The sequence below is a fragment of the Saccostrea echinata genome, unplaced genomic scaffold, assembly GCF_033153115.1.
Source record: "Saccostrea echinata isolate AGI-Se365-2 ecotype Australia unplaced genomic scaffold, CSIRO_AGI_Sech_v1 ptg000012l, whole genome shotgun sequence".
NCBI lineage: Eukaryota > Metazoa > Mollusca > Bivalvia > Ostreida > Ostreidae > Saccostrea > Saccostrea echinata.
This window is the reverse complement of record NW_026889761.1, coordinates 20,725,595-20,740,705: the sequence shown is the minus strand read 5'-3', so window position 1 is coordinate 20,740,705 and position 15,111 is coordinate 20,725,595. Positions and strand designations below refer to the sequence as shown.

The window sequence follows — 15,111 nt, the reverse complement described above, 5'->3', positions numbered from 1 at the left end:
GCATATCGCAATTTGTAATTTGCATTTCATGAATTGTTATTTCTCGTTTTTGTGTTTTAGATATGTGGCAGGTGGTTCTTTTGGTGGTGTTGATTATTGTGTGGTATCTGTATAATGCCCGTATCTCCAAAACACAGAGAATTACAGTCAATGGTCAAGGTGTTTTGATTACCGGATGTGACACCGGTAGGTATACAAATTAAGATGCCCTGTACCGTCTAACCATTGAGCTGAACGTTTAACACAGAAAATTTTATTTCCATTTACAGATGTACACTGGGATTGTTCTGTAAATTATTTGTAGCTGGATAGGTTAATGTTATTAGTACATAAATCTATGTATTTTAGAGTTGTAACCTGTATGGCTGGTTTGGAAATACCGTAGGCTTGATTTCTTGAGTAGCTTTATAGAATTACTTTTCTGCTACACATGTACGTGTAACAGCGGCTTTTGAAAATGCCTTAAGCTGAGCTTTCGATAATTTTGTACCAATGTTGTTGGACGAAGCATGTATTAAAGGACTGTCGTATGCAGATTTGTTTTCTTGCGACAGATTTATGAGAATAATGAACAGTCCCTTTACTTGTAGCCGCTCAACATTATAACTTATAATGTTGTATGTGAAATGGGCTGAAAATGCTATATTGTAAAAATTGTGACACTATAACTTCCTGGAGTACTTAGAAAGGATTGAAAATTTTTGTTCATAATTCAAAGTTAAGTAAATATATGATCAAGTAAGTTGCACATATACTTGAGATTTGTTCTAAGTTAAAAACCCTATTTCACTATGCTTCATAAATATCTTGACTGCACACTATACATAGTCTTAATCATAAAGAAGCTGATAACAATTGCCAATCAGTACCGGCATACTTTCTATTCCTAAATATCTTCATCTTGGCATCACTTCAAGTGGATTTCCTCTCCTTTCAGGTATAGGACACGACCTGGCGAAGCGCCTGGATAAGATGGGGTTTCATGTGTTTGCTGGGTGTCTGGTGGGAGATGGACCTGGAGCAGCAGAATTAGCGAGATCATGTTCTAAACGTCTTCACGTTGTCCAACTAGACGTTACCAAAGATGACCAAATTAGAAGTGCCAAAAGTTACGTAGAGACGATACACAAACAAACTGGATGTGGTAATTATATATCTATATCATATAAAGAAGACGCAGATTTTCATTGGAATTTTAAATAAAATATTTTAATTTTTAAATTATACATGAAATTTACTATTATCTCTTTGTTACCTTGTTATATTATTCTTTTAAAATTCAATTTGACCTTTTAGATGTAACTTTTATCTTATCAATTTTCGCATGGAAACATACTTTATCAGTTACTGTTTTTCCGTCATCAATTATAATCTTTTTGTTTAACAATTTCTTTTTTACCTTAATTTATTTTACTCGATTAAAAATAATTTTTGCGAAATCGCCTATATTTCCTTTTAATTTATGATTTTTAATTTTAACTTAATCATGTACCTGTACAACATTAATTTGTAGGACTCTGGGCTGTTGTTAATAACGCTGGTATTGACTGTTGGGGCGATATAGAATTTTGTACGATGGATATGTACAGACGTATAGCGGAAGTGAATCTTTTCGGCATGATAAACGTCACGAAAATATTTCTACCAATGATTAGAAAATCAAAAGGTATTCATGTCAGACGCATTCCTCAAAAATATATAATTTATCCCAAGAATTTGCAATTTAAGTGTTGCTTCTTCAAGAATTTCCTCACAAAACCAGACATTTGTGCAAGATTGCAAAGGATGGTATTTCCTATACAACCTACTGAATATCTTGAATTGCTGATATGCAATATTTGCTTTATGTATTTTTAAGACATTTTGAAGACAGTTAAGAAATAGGAAGATAATTATGATTATAAATATTTTCGGTACTTTACGAAGAAATGCAAAAATAGACATTAAAGGCCTTAAGCAGGATCATACATTGTGAGTCTGCATGAATATTTTTCTGTCTAAAACTGTTACATTTATCAAACTGTATTTGAGTAGTTGAAGTTTGAATAAGATGCAATTTTTTGTAGAAAGAAAATGAAAAAAAACTTAACAATAATCAAAAGTCCTTTAACCAGAGCATAACCATATGAAAAAATATTTTTCAGTGTGTACTCTCCTTCCTATATATTGACCACATCATGATTAATATGATCATATTAATAAAAATGATGACCGCTCCTCTCTCTCTCTTTCAAGACTTTGTTAGAAATAGAAATCATTTGCTTTTTTAAAAATTGTATTATGCAGCATATCCAAAATCACACATAGAACAACTTAGGGAATCTCAGCATCTTACCTTCCTTACCATAAAATGGGTTGTTCTCTTCTTAAAGAGTTTTAACCATGATATGTATTTAGAACATGCATTTTCTGAAAATATAAGAATTCTTCAAGTGAATGTGCATGTATGAGTAATATACAATAATAATTTTAATTCCTAATAGGTCGAATTGTAAATAATACAAGTGTTAAAGGGCGTGTGTCACTTCCTAGAATATCGGTCTATGGAATCACTAAGTATGGCGGGGAGAACTTCTCTGACTGCCTGAGACTTGAAATGAGAAAGTTTGGAGTAAAAGTTGTAATAGTTGAACCAGGAGAATTTGGAGGAGTGACCGGAATTCTCAAAGGTCCCAATGTATGTCCATCATTAATTCTTACTTAACCTGAAGATTTAATCTATACAGTGTAAGCTTGTTCGATTGAAACAGTTCGTCTTCTGCCTACTTAAGATTTTTTGGAGAAAATCAAGATTTTTTTCTGCAGCACAACTGCTTTCTACATTGAAGATTGTTATTTACATGTGGCGGTTCTTGGAAAATGCTCTATAATCCTTAATTTTAGAAGACTAACATTGAAATATCTCCCCCCCCCCCCATATTCTTGTAAAAATTTGAAATTAATTATTTGAATGATTCTGAGGACAACCAAAATGCTATGATAGTAAATCTGCTTTTTATTTGCTACTTTCTGACAACAATTTGATGGCACCTCACCAAACTCAGTCTTGCTTTTCTTTTCAACATGTGAAAATATGTGAAAATATTTTTTTCTGCAGCCGAGATTTGATAAAAAGCTTCAATAAAAAGACTTTAAAAATAACTGTATTATTATTTTAATTTGGAGCCGTGTGCCTTGATTGGACTTACAAGTAAATTTACACTTTAATTAAAGTTAAAACGCCTGAAAAAAGACGTAGATGAAATGTGGAACAATGCCGACACAGAAGTGAGACAAGCCTATGGCCGGAAGTATCTGGAATCCCAGTTTTCTGGACTAGAAAAATCACCTGACCCTTCCTATTCCACGATCAATCCTGTCATTGACGCATTTGTTGACGCTGTGACGCTAGAAAATCCTAAAAGTAGATACCTAGTGGATGGTGGCAAGGGGCTCATTGATTACTATTGCGTAAGTTTAGTTTATCTCTACAGTTGATGTTTAATTTTTGTTTTATTTTTCTTTGCTGGCATATGGTTTCTTAAACGCAGCAGTTAAAAGAGTGATTTAGACAATGAAAGAGACCTGCATTGCATTAAAGAAATTAACTTATTACTCATGGGAGGGAAAACCTTCTACGCCTTTCACTTTTGAGGTTTTTTAATACAAGTACTTTAAATAATTCTGCAACACAGTCACATATCTTCCTAAATTACAGGGTACGAGTATGTGGTATATAACCTTTAAAGCATAGTTTAAGTTGTACAATGAAATATATGGAGATAACGAACAGTATTCAAGCTCAAAAGTCCATTATACAATACAAAATAGGAGCAGAGCAAACACGGACCTCCAAACATCAGAGGTGGGATCAGGTGCCATGGAGGAGTGAGCATCCCCTGCCGACCGGTCACACCCGCCGTGTACAAGCATTTATATAAAAAAGTGTTTAATTGTTTAATTTTAAAAATTTAGAAAGGCAAATTAAAAAAAAATATGATGATTGATATGTAGTAAATGCCCTGGTGTAGTACTTATTTTTTCAATCTTTATATCTATTTTCAGTTTTACGCCCGGTTAAATAGCTACCTACCTACCGCTTGGATGGATTTCCTAGTCGATCGATGGTTTAACTCTTTCGGAGTATCAAATTTTGGAACATGATTAGAATGTCATTAATGTGCCTTCAGCGATGTTTTGATGCTATGTAGAAAATAGATACAACAAATTAATATATTTTTTTATTTAATGCAAGATAAAAGAGGAGTATTATATGTGTACTGTTAAAGAATATATAAGTGTAACAGACTTGTATGATGGTCATAATATGGAATCAATGACAACAAAGGCTGTTGATTCGAGTTTATGACAAGGCGGTCTCTTTATTAAGATAGAATCAGAAACAGTAAAGAGACCCTATAATGAAATAACAAATTGTTAACATTTAGCATCATTAATTATTCTTTGGCATAAAAACAATATTATCCATACCATTCAAGGGGAATGGGCCATAACAGCATATATAAGCTGTATTCAGTAGACAGCTGTAGGAATAATATTAACAAATCAACAATGAACAACTACTAAGCATAAAACAAAGTTTACTTTAAATTATTAAACATTGAGACATTCATGAATTACTATTTACACCTAACTTATATTTTAAGGTCTCACTCTCACTATTCATTTACTCCAAAAGTGATTCAAGGAATTAAAATTAAAATTACAGATTTCATATTTAATAGAATGAGAATCATATTTATTAACCTTTAGTTTTACAGAATTACTTATCATGCAAGCGGAAAGAATTGTCTCTATGTCAAAGTTCCTATATGATGATAATGTCTGCCCAACTTAGTCACCAGAACTTAAAAATGACCATAACTTTTCACTGCTAAATCAGAATTCACCAAAAATACAAAGAAAACCACAAACAAAATCCAATCCAAAAGCATAAGACAAACTAAAAACCAATGAAATTAACAGATACATAATGACCATGGCCAGAATATAATTAGAGCCCTGAGACTAACTCTGGACCTCTCTGGAAAATAACAATTTAAAATCACTACACCTAACTACAGGCTAAATGAATAATTATATGATTCAGCTGTAGAAGTGTGCTGCAAATAAAAATATTAATTAAATGAATAAATGTACATGCAATGTGCATTGCTAAGCACATGTGCATAAAAATGAAAACATGAGTCTGTCTCATAAGGCAACTTTTAAAGTACGAATTTTACAGAATGATGGAAGCATTTTAAATTTGCAAATGTTGTTTAAAATGCTTGAATTTAAACTTCCATCCATAGTAGAATAGTCATGTCATTAACAAAGCCAATAGTCAGTACATAATTACATGTAAACACTAGACTTAAATACTAATTTATTAATTATGAGATAAACTGATGGTTAAGTGGACTATCTATAATTCCTTTTATTCTACAGAAAGTTGCGTTGTTATACATGTACATCTAGCTATTATACAAAAACAATCGCATGTAATGCGGCAATTGTTAAACGAATGAGATGAACCTTATTTCACAGGATCTGTAACTAGATGTTCATTTATTGATGGTCTATAAAGAGTTCCCAGTGACGATTTTTTTTCCTATTTATATAACTAAATACCCGTACGCACAAGTTTTTCAATAGTTGATGTCAAGGTATCTGCGTCTCTTTCTTGGCCTATAACAAATATTTTCCGCTGTTTTTTCTCAGTGTAGCAAACTATGTTTTCAGGATTAGGGATCCAGATAGTTCTTAACTCTCCTAGTACTCTATCCCAGAGACTAGTAGGTACAGTAATATGCCGTATCTTCCAATTATTAAGAAAGCCTGTCAGTAAATCCGAAATAATCGTTTTCCACGCGTCGTTCATATGTGAAGCTGCATTTGTACTTTCTATGCACAAATGTGCTTCCTCGTCAAAACCTTCGCTTTCTGACCAAATTGGTTTGGCTTCCACTTCTTTAAGAAATGCATCTAACTTTTCACGGAAGAGCTTTGACTTTCGAAGACAAAGAAAAAGCTTAGGATGTAGCTGGATCAAACATCTTTTAAATTGTGAAGACGTACCCTTTTCGTCGTGCAAATCGTCATGGATGTTGATTAAGTTTCCATGTTGCTTGTTAACAAATGACAATACTGAATTTAACAAAAAAAATATAATTACTCATATGGAACAAATAAATGATTCGATAAACATCAAGATACATTTAAAATGATATTTAAGTTAATTACCTTTTCTTAAAGACTCTTTGATCTCCTTAAAGTATATTGTAATAAATAATTGAAACCTCAAGGATTGAAATCATATTTACGAGGAGTGATCAAAAAGTTCGCAAACTAATTGAATTACTTCCATAAAAGAAATTAAAGTAGTGTGTATTATTTTTTTTTAAAAGTAGTCCCCTCCGGTTTTAATGCACATCGGCAACCGTTCTGCCCATGCGAGAAACACGTGGTTCAGGCTTTCACGTGACATGCGCCGTAGCGTTCTGTTCACAGCAGCTAAAAGATTTTTCCGAGTCTTCTATTTCTTACTATGCAGGTTATTTTTTATAAGAAGAAAAGTTCTTTTGTCACAAATTGCCAAATCTCGGACATAGGGTGGATGGATAAGGATATCTTTTACCAGAATGAGCATGGTGACCATCACAACCCGACTCTTCTGTCTTCGATGCGTCGTTTTTAAATTGTGAATCAAGTATGGAAGCGTTCTGTTTATCATATCTGATAGGTTTAAAATCTGTAGTAAATGATATTTTAGGGATTTAATTGATATTTTATTGTTAAGATATTCAAGTATTTTTTAAACTGTAACGTGGCGATCTTTTAAAACAAATTGCTCAACTAATGTCACATCTCTTTCCCAGCAGACTTTCATTGGGCACCAGAACGAACATCATTTTTAACTCTCTCCCTTCTTTCACTAAAACAATCAATCCAGTTAATGATTGAACTTCTTGCAAGTCCTTTGTTTTCATAAACCCTGTACATATTATTATATGCCACTGCAAAGGAATTTCCAAGATTTAAGTTAAAATTTACAGCTGTTCCGTGCATGAGTAAGACTGAGTAACCCATTTTTCGTCACAAGTCACCTACATATTGACGTCATTTTCATATTGTGGCGTCATAAACATGGACCAAAAATTGCATGACATATGCTATATATAGAACATGTTTATGACTTTTTGTGTGCCAAATTTTTTTCTGATTTGAATTGTGGATTTGTAAATATAGAAATAGTTCGCGAAGGCTTTGATCACCCCTCGTAAAGAAAGATGAATTTTATTTTATTAAAGAAATCATAAGTTCGACTTCTTACTTTCCTTTGATGTTCTCATCTCTGAGAGACTTCTAAATTCGACAGGCCAAATAAAAGATTTGAAATTTCCAAAAACGATTCTCAGATCAAATGGAAATTCAGCAGAAATAAAGTCGAAGACATAAAGTTTTTTCAGTGTAGGTAATTCACTGAGCTGGTCTAGCTTAGACTGAAATTTGACGAGAAGTTTAGGGTTTTCTGACGCATGCATGTCCTCGTACTTCTTGATGGACTCATTTATCTCTTCAATCTTACTTTCCATGAGAGCTTTTTCCTCTCTCAAAGTCCTCAAAGTCTTGTCCTCTGCATCTTTTAGTTCTTTTCCAAGAGATTCTTCAAGAGACGTAATTTCATGATGCCATTTTTCAACCCAAAGCTTAAGCTTTTGTCTGACACCTGCAAAATGCTTAGAAACCGTACACAGATTTCTGTCGATATCTTGTACACACTTCGCAAAGTTGCGTTTCACTTTTGTTTGTAATTCATTACTTTCTTCTTTAATCAATGTTTCGAAGAAGTTAGTTATTATTGACATTGATGAAAGGTCGTGAAGTTTATGTTCATTTGTTGCGACACATTCACTGCAGATTGGAGTAGAGCATGACTTACAATAGACATCACATGTAAAATTAAAGTGTATGTCACACTGCTGTGTCAAAGACCGAGAATATCCCCGGAGTTCATGTCCTTGTTTTGATTTCGTGCGCATGTGGTTCAAAGAACATTCTCCACAGAGTTTAATTTCACACGGAACACAAGTAAATTCTACAGGGTTTTGGCACTTTTCACACGTTATGAAATGTTGTGCTCGGTCTTTAGCAGCCATCTTGTTTTGTTTCAGTCACATTGATAATTACCTAAACTTTATTTAGCTATGAAACGAAAGTTACAGTTTGAAATCCATACCTTGTAAGTGGGTAATTGTGGATACTTTCAAAATGAAACGAACAATTGTAGTAAAATACCTACATGTAGAACTTGAATCAACAACCTAAAAATAGTGCTTTCTGTTCGGTCGACGAAATGTAAACAATGTACAGGTACCTAACTGGTTCCCGGTACCAGTTTAAATGTAATGTTTCTCTTTATCATTACCCGGTAATTAAATACAACAGACTAAAATACCTTGCAATACGAATTTCACTTAATGCCTTCTGTATGGTTTAGTATACACTTTACAATGTTAACTTTTATTCATTCTAATAGTTTTATATACATTGTATATGCTGTAGGTATTTAAAAGTTTCACATGAATATAAAAAGCTTCTCCGAGCGAGTGCGTATCATTTATGACTTGGAGATATTTGATAAACATTTCTCTTAGAAGTATAAACACTATAAGATAACTGGAATCATCTCTGATAAGGCAATCAAATTGGGGACCTTTTTGTAAGTAAAATGCTTTAATAATATCTTATGAAAGGGATCAAACAGTTTTTAAAATAGGGACTAGCGAGACTACCTGCTGGCATGTGCTCTTAACATTTCTTGCTTTACAGAATCAGTTTGATTTGTTAAAACTAGTCATTTGAGAAGGCTGTTTTTGAATCAAGCAAATTATAACCATACTTTTCAATGATGAATTTGTAATACCAACGAGGGATAAAATACTATAGTACATACAGTTTATCGTGGAAAGACATCTATATTATATAAGCTATTAACATCGAACCCTACGTACCAATATTTGGATTTGGGCAAATAAAGAATAATGCAAGTTAAAAATTTTTAAAGATAGTATAGTAACTATAAATTAGTCTAAGTTTGCAATATAAGGTAACAATATAAGGTAGGTAACCGGAATTAATTAATAAGATTAAAAACAATAACCAGGTAAAATGTGTACCACTTAAAATAAATCATCCTCAAAAAATGGAAATATCATAATTATATATCAGTATGATTAACAAAATTATGTTAAGTACAATTTTATCTTGTAAAACTGAAAATGATACAATCAAAATCATTAATTGCTGCAAATTCATTATTAAATGCTTCATACATGTAGTTTTAATCGTGAACTTTAGAAATTATTAGCTTAGGTATCTACAACAGTATTATGATTATACTTAGCACAGTATTCCTGCATACTTATTCACTGTTCCTTGATCAGTAGTATGTAAACTTAGTCTACATGAATCAGCCCAGTAATTATATTTTTGTTAAAAAGTTCCTATTAAATGTCATGTTTATTTCAGTGTGTTTTATTTTGATGAACCCCTGGACAAAAGGTATGTTTTTGTTTACTTTTTACTCCAATATAATCGACCAATAACTCGCTTCATTAATATCTCTACATTTAACATCCTAACATTTTCGTAAATGTACATACCTTCTTTGGTCATCAGCAAAATGATTTTGTTCCAAAACATTCCGATTCTTCACACAAGTATTCTGAAGCTAAAATTGAAAAGAAACTTCAGTTTGTGATTGACAATATCTATGTAGTTTTTTGAGACCAGGTCTTCCAACAATCTGTTGGAAACCATAGGTACTAATTGTGCCCTGTTATTAACAGACCTTTTTTGTATTCATATGAAGCAGAATTAATTCGAAAACTTCTACAGGACAAGAAGGTCTATCAATTAACAATTCGCATTTTCATTTCTAGTTAATTCGATACATCCTTTTGAACTCGGAGTAAGAGACAACACAGAGACTGATTCATCTGTTTCATATTAGGTTTTTTTTTTTTTTTTTTTTTTTTTTTTTTTTTTTTTTTTTTTTTACCAGAGAAAGACATTAATGTCAAACTAACAAATAAACTTCATGATAAACGTAATAACCTTAACACTTTTTCTATCTTCAAATTTCCTGCTTCATGTAGTAATATACCATTATCACCTGCATATGAAGTTTATGTCTTCCCGTTGATTCGATACGAAACAGCATATTCTACGTGGAAAACAATTTCTAAAACGAGGTAAGCTATTGAAAAATAAGTTGATGATACGAGAATAACATCAGTCTCGTTTAAAGTCAACATTTCGCTAATGAATGTCAGTAAATGCGATCTATCGTCAAGACGGTTGACGTTTTTTTTTTCCAAATTGTTGGTCCATTATTTCACAATGAATTGTCTACGGATCTTTCCGTTTACCCGATCACAACAAGGAACACACGGGTTGCTTACTCCTCCATGGTACCTGATCCCACCTCCGAAGTTTTTAGAGGTCCATGTTATTAGTATTGTTCCAAATGAATGGACTTCTACTCATTGTCTCTAAAATCCTTTATAAAATTATATCCTAATTTTGAAATACTAGTAAATTTTGAAATAAAGAGAAAGGTATCTAAATTATTTTGTCTCGAACGTTTTTTTTCCGTCTTTCTGAAGATTATGAATCAATTTCTAGGTTGGGCCATCATTTGCTATAACTGCATTCTTGTGGACAACCCTCTTCAGAGTAATATTACTACACGATGTTAACTACAAAAGGTATTATATTTATGACTAGTAATTTATGATTTAGGTATATTCAGATTAATTTTTCATACAAAATAAAGACATGGACCTGTTTTCTTTATCTTTTCTATTTTATTCCACCTGTTTAGTTCATTCATACATTTACTTCCTTTTCTTTATTTTATTTGCAAAGGTTACAAAAACAATCACAAATTTGTATCAAAGTTCCCCATAAATTTTTATTTTTAATGTTAATTATTTTATTTTTTTCTAATTGATTGCAATGTTTTACATTTATTTACAGTTGTTTTGAATAATTAAATTGTAGGTGTGCAAAGTTACAGAAACAATTGATGATAGCTTTTACTTTAAGTACATGTACCATTTAGGATGTGTAAATCCCAATGTGCGTATAACTCTGCTGGTGTTATATTCTATGTTGGTACATTTCATGATAGTTTTAATTTCGGGGATACTTTAAAATGTCTCATTAATAGATATTTGTTATTACCAAAAATATTCCTTGAAACAAAGAAGGTGATGGTGAGCTATGTAAAATATTTAAAGAATCTAACATTAGACAGCCGTTTCATTTATCTGGCTTTTTCAAATGATTATCTATGGTCAATAATTTTACTAATATGATATTTTATGGTGTATGGTACGTACTTGTATTTGATACATAAACACTACATTGATATGTTGGTTGACAATATTTGCGATAGCCTAATGTTCGCGGAAAATTCTTTGATTGCGAACATAGTGAAATTAAAACCATCGCAATGTATTCCACACACAATATACACTTAATCAGTACAGTATCACATTACCTCATTTATGTGCATTCATTATTCAACAATGGTAGACAAAAATAAGCTTCATACTTGAAACGACACTTATTTTATTTTTTTGTATTGGAAAGAATATTCCCTTGTTGTGTCATATTGATATGGAAGCATCCTCAGGTAGTGTACATTGTTCAAATCTTGACCCCCGGCGATAGGGTTGGGCCACAAGAGGCGATCTGTCCTAGGTCCTCTTTAATTTCTGATATATGTGAATAATGTTGCCGAAAATATCATATCTGTTTGCAGACTATTTGCAGAAGAGTACTCTTTAGAAGAAAGCCTAAGTGACGTGCGCCTCATTGAACATAATCTAAACCATGATTTAAAATCCTGGATGAATGGTCAAAAATGGCTATTAAAATTTAATTCAAACAAAAGTAGTATTTTTCAGCTTAAAAATACAAACCAATTATCTGCATTATTTTTTGTGAACTGTCAGCTAGAATATGTAACACAACACATACATCTTGGTGTTATTTTTTCATCGTAATTAGGCTGGACTGAATACATTGATAGTATTGTCGGTAAAGGCTACAAAAAGCTTGGACTTCTCAAGAAACTAAAATTTTCAGTGTCTAGAGATACTTTATCCAAAATTTACATTTCCTTTATTCGACCACGACCTGAGTATGCATCTGAAGGTTGGTCAGGCTGTTCGTTTGCAGATATTGAAAAGCTTGTTAGGGTTCAACTGACCGCTGCAAGAATTGTGACAGGTCTGTCAGTATTAGCGGCAAGAAACTCGTTGTTTGTTGAAACAGGATGGAAATCTCGTAAAATAAGAAGGGAGACAAAGCTAAACTTTTAACAATGTTTAAAATCCACAATAACCTAGCTCCTGATTATTTAAAAGATATTGTACCAGTAGTTAGAAACACTGTTTCAAATTATAATACTCGTAATTCAAGTAATTATTTCTTACCAAATTAAAATGTAGGTTTGAATTACTCAATAAGTCATTTAGCCCCGATACTATTCGCAAATGGAATTAATTGAGTAATGAAACAAGGGAAATAACTTCAATAGGAATTTTCAAAAGAAAATTGAATAAAATAATGACAAGCCTCCCAAGTATCTATCATACGGCAAAAGGTATCTGAACATTTTACATACAAGAATAAGGCACACTTGTATTTTAAATCATGACTTGTATAGATGTAATATTAAAACGAATCCAAATTGTTCTTGTGGATATAAGGAGGTTAGTCATCAATATTTCTTTGTGTGTAGAAAATATCTAAAAGCTAGACGTTTAATATTGAATGCATTACTTGTAATTAATAATGTAAAAATGTTAAATGTACATAAACAGCTATGGGGAGATTAATTATTTTCTTTGCAGGAAGATGAAAAATATTTGGTATTTAAAAAAAAAAAAATCCAGGATACTGGTTGTTTCACTTGTATTTACTACCTCTTTTGAAACTATGTTAAACATGGTTATTGTCGTCATAATATTCATCCCTATGTCAGATGATATTCCTTAGCAATAATAGCTGTTGTTTTTGTTCTCCTATGTTCATGTATATTATTGTAAAATTGTAAATCTTTGTAAATGTTGTATGGCTATTAAGATTTTATGTGTGGGAGAGGACTATCGAATTTTTTAGAAATTGTGTCCAATACCTTTGACATATTGTCAATAGAATATGTTCAAAACAAAATAATGGACGATCATACTTTTACATAGGAATATGTAGGAAAAAAAATCTGTAAAATAAATCTTTTTCTCCATATTGTTATGGAAGCATCCTCGGGTAATGTAGATTTAAGTTTGTTAAAATCCTGGCCCCGGAGTAGGGTTGGTCCACAATGTGCTATCAGAGTTTAGCATACATACATACATATCTTTGTTATGAATTATTCAACAGAGAGCACCATAAACAGGTAGAAACATTTAATAATATGTAAAAAAAAAACAAAAAACTGTTGTCCATACACCAGGATGCTGTTTTGTACAAGAACTGCATACTGGAATCCATGATGTGCATTTAAGTGCTATTTCTCGTATTTCTCACGTTATTGTTATAGATATAGGCGGTTCTTCTGGTTGTTGTTATCATTGTGAGGTATTTGTATAGTGTTTCTGGAACACAGAAAATTACAGTCACCATACTACCATTGATCCTGTTATTGACGCATTTGTTGACGCCGTGACGCTAAAAATCCGAAAATTAGATACTTGGTAGATGGTGATTAGGGACTCATTGATTACTACTGCGTATGTTTAGTCTGCAAGGTAGGTGTTTATGTCTTGTTTTCTTCCTTTTTGCTGGCATTTAAATTAAATTTCTCACAGTAATTGATTGATTTTATGTTGTTTTACGTCCCAGTTGAGAATTTTTCACTCAAATAGAGACAACACCATATACAGATGAAGTATTTCAAATTTAGACCTTTACTCCGTGTTCAGGGCGATTGAGCTGTGAGGGTTCTTTATCGAGCCCACGTGTACAGTGACACGAGATCCAGGTTTATTAAGGTCTCATCTAAAAGACTCATGACTTTCATTTTTAATACCGGGCGTTTGGCGAAAGAACAGTCACTATCTATGTTTACGTCTCAGGTTTGACGCATCATCGGGTGAAGGGAATTAAAATCTGTTAAATGAAAGGGTAGTCCTTCTAGCAAGGGGAAATTATTAAGAATAAGAAAAAAATTTGGTGGCATCTTTAAAAAATCTCTAGAACCACAAAGTCAGAAAAGTTAAAACTTACGTTAAAACTTTATTACATAGTGTGGATTCAAATTTGTTCAAATAATTACCCCTGGAGATAGGGTGGTACCACAGCAGGGTATCAAAGTTACACATCAGAATATATAGGAAATATCTTTCAAAATAACAAGATAAATCATTTCCTTAAAGTTTCGCTTAAAGACAGCTTATAGATGCTTAATGATAGATTAATGGTCGTCTTAAGCCACCATTAATTAAGCATCTTAAAGCTATCTTTAAGTAATGTATACACTATCATTAGGGTATCATTAAGCCTTCTAAATATCATTAATGGCTGATTAAATTTAGTATAATGGTTGCTTAAATATAGCTTATAGGTGGCTTCTAGACAATCTTTAAGTGACCTTAAATCCCCCATTAAGCCAGACTTTTAGATGACTAATGTTCAAACTCCTTTAAGCTACAAAAATGAACCTTTAATTAAACCCTCATTAAGCCACCATTATGTCACATTTGCGAAGTCAATTAAAATTGCTTTTAAAGGTAAAGTCTTATTTCTATATCAGTTTTGACTAACAAATTATAGATGCTGAATTTGTTAAAATCATGACACCTGGGGGTATGGTATGGCTACTACAAGGGATCATGGGATTCGCGTTTTATTTGTTTCATAAAAAAAATTGTTTGTTTGTTTTGTTGTTGTTGTTGTTTAACGTCCCTCTAGAGAATTTTCACTTATATCCTGATGCTTTCACAAACGGAATTTAGTAAAGCAGATTGAAAAAACCCCCATAATTTCATAAGTAGGAAATGCAATGATTTAGTACCTATTTTTAAGAACACATATCAATCATTTTCCTTTCAG

General features: G+C 32.2%; 2 protein-coding genes across 2 annotated transcripts; one reads left to right on the top strand and one right to left on the bottom strand.

Moving 5' to 3' along the window:
• Positions 1-4,188, top strand: LOC133186102 (D-beta-hydroxybutyrate dehydrogenase, mitochondrial-like). The gene is made up of 6 exons (XM_061321379.1): positions 1-186; positions 938-1,144; positions 1,514-1,666; positions 2,484-2,677; positions 3,214-3,450; positions 4,045-4,188. Exons 1-6 carry the CDS (start codon positions 63-65, stop codon positions 4,141-4,143), a joined length of 1,014 nt encoding a protein of 337 aa, XP_061177363.1. The 5' UTR covers positions 1-62; the 3' UTR covers positions 4,144-4,188.
• Positions 4,189-5,605: 1,417 nt separating this feature from the next.
• LOC133185116 (uncharacterized) lies at positions 5,606-8,215 on the bottom strand. Its single transcript, XM_061320174.1, has 2 exons — positions 7,316-8,215; positions 5,606-6,129 (listed from the first exon to the last, which is right to left on the bottom strand). The coding sequence occupies exons 1-2, from the start codon at positions 8,139-8,141 to the stop codon at positions 5,606-5,608; spliced, it is 1,350 nt and encodes a 449-aa protein (XP_061176158.1). The 5' UTR covers positions 8,142-8,215.
• Positions 8,216-15,111: the final 6,896 nt, after the last annotated feature.

Coding starts and splice junctions, on each gene's coding strand:
- LOC133186102 (XM_061321379.1), top strand. CDS start 63: ATGTGGCAGGTGGTTCTTTTGGTGGTGTTGATTATTGTGTGGTATCTG. Junction 1,145..1,513: donor ACACAAACAAACTGGATGTG/GTAATTATATAT, acceptor ATTAATTTGTAG/GACTCTGGGCTGTTGTTAAT. Junction 2,678..3,213: donor GAATTCTCAAAGGTCCCAAT/GTATGTCCATCA, acceptor CTTTAATTAAAG/TTAAAACGCCTGAAAAAAGA.
- LOC133185116 (XM_061320174.1), bottom strand. CDS start 8,141: ATGGCTGCTAAAGACCGAGCACAACATTTCATAACGTGTGAAAAGTGC. Junction 6,130..7,315: donor GATGAGAACATCAAAGGAAA/GTAAGAAGTCGA, acceptor TGTTAAATTCAG/TATTGTCATTTGTTAACAAG.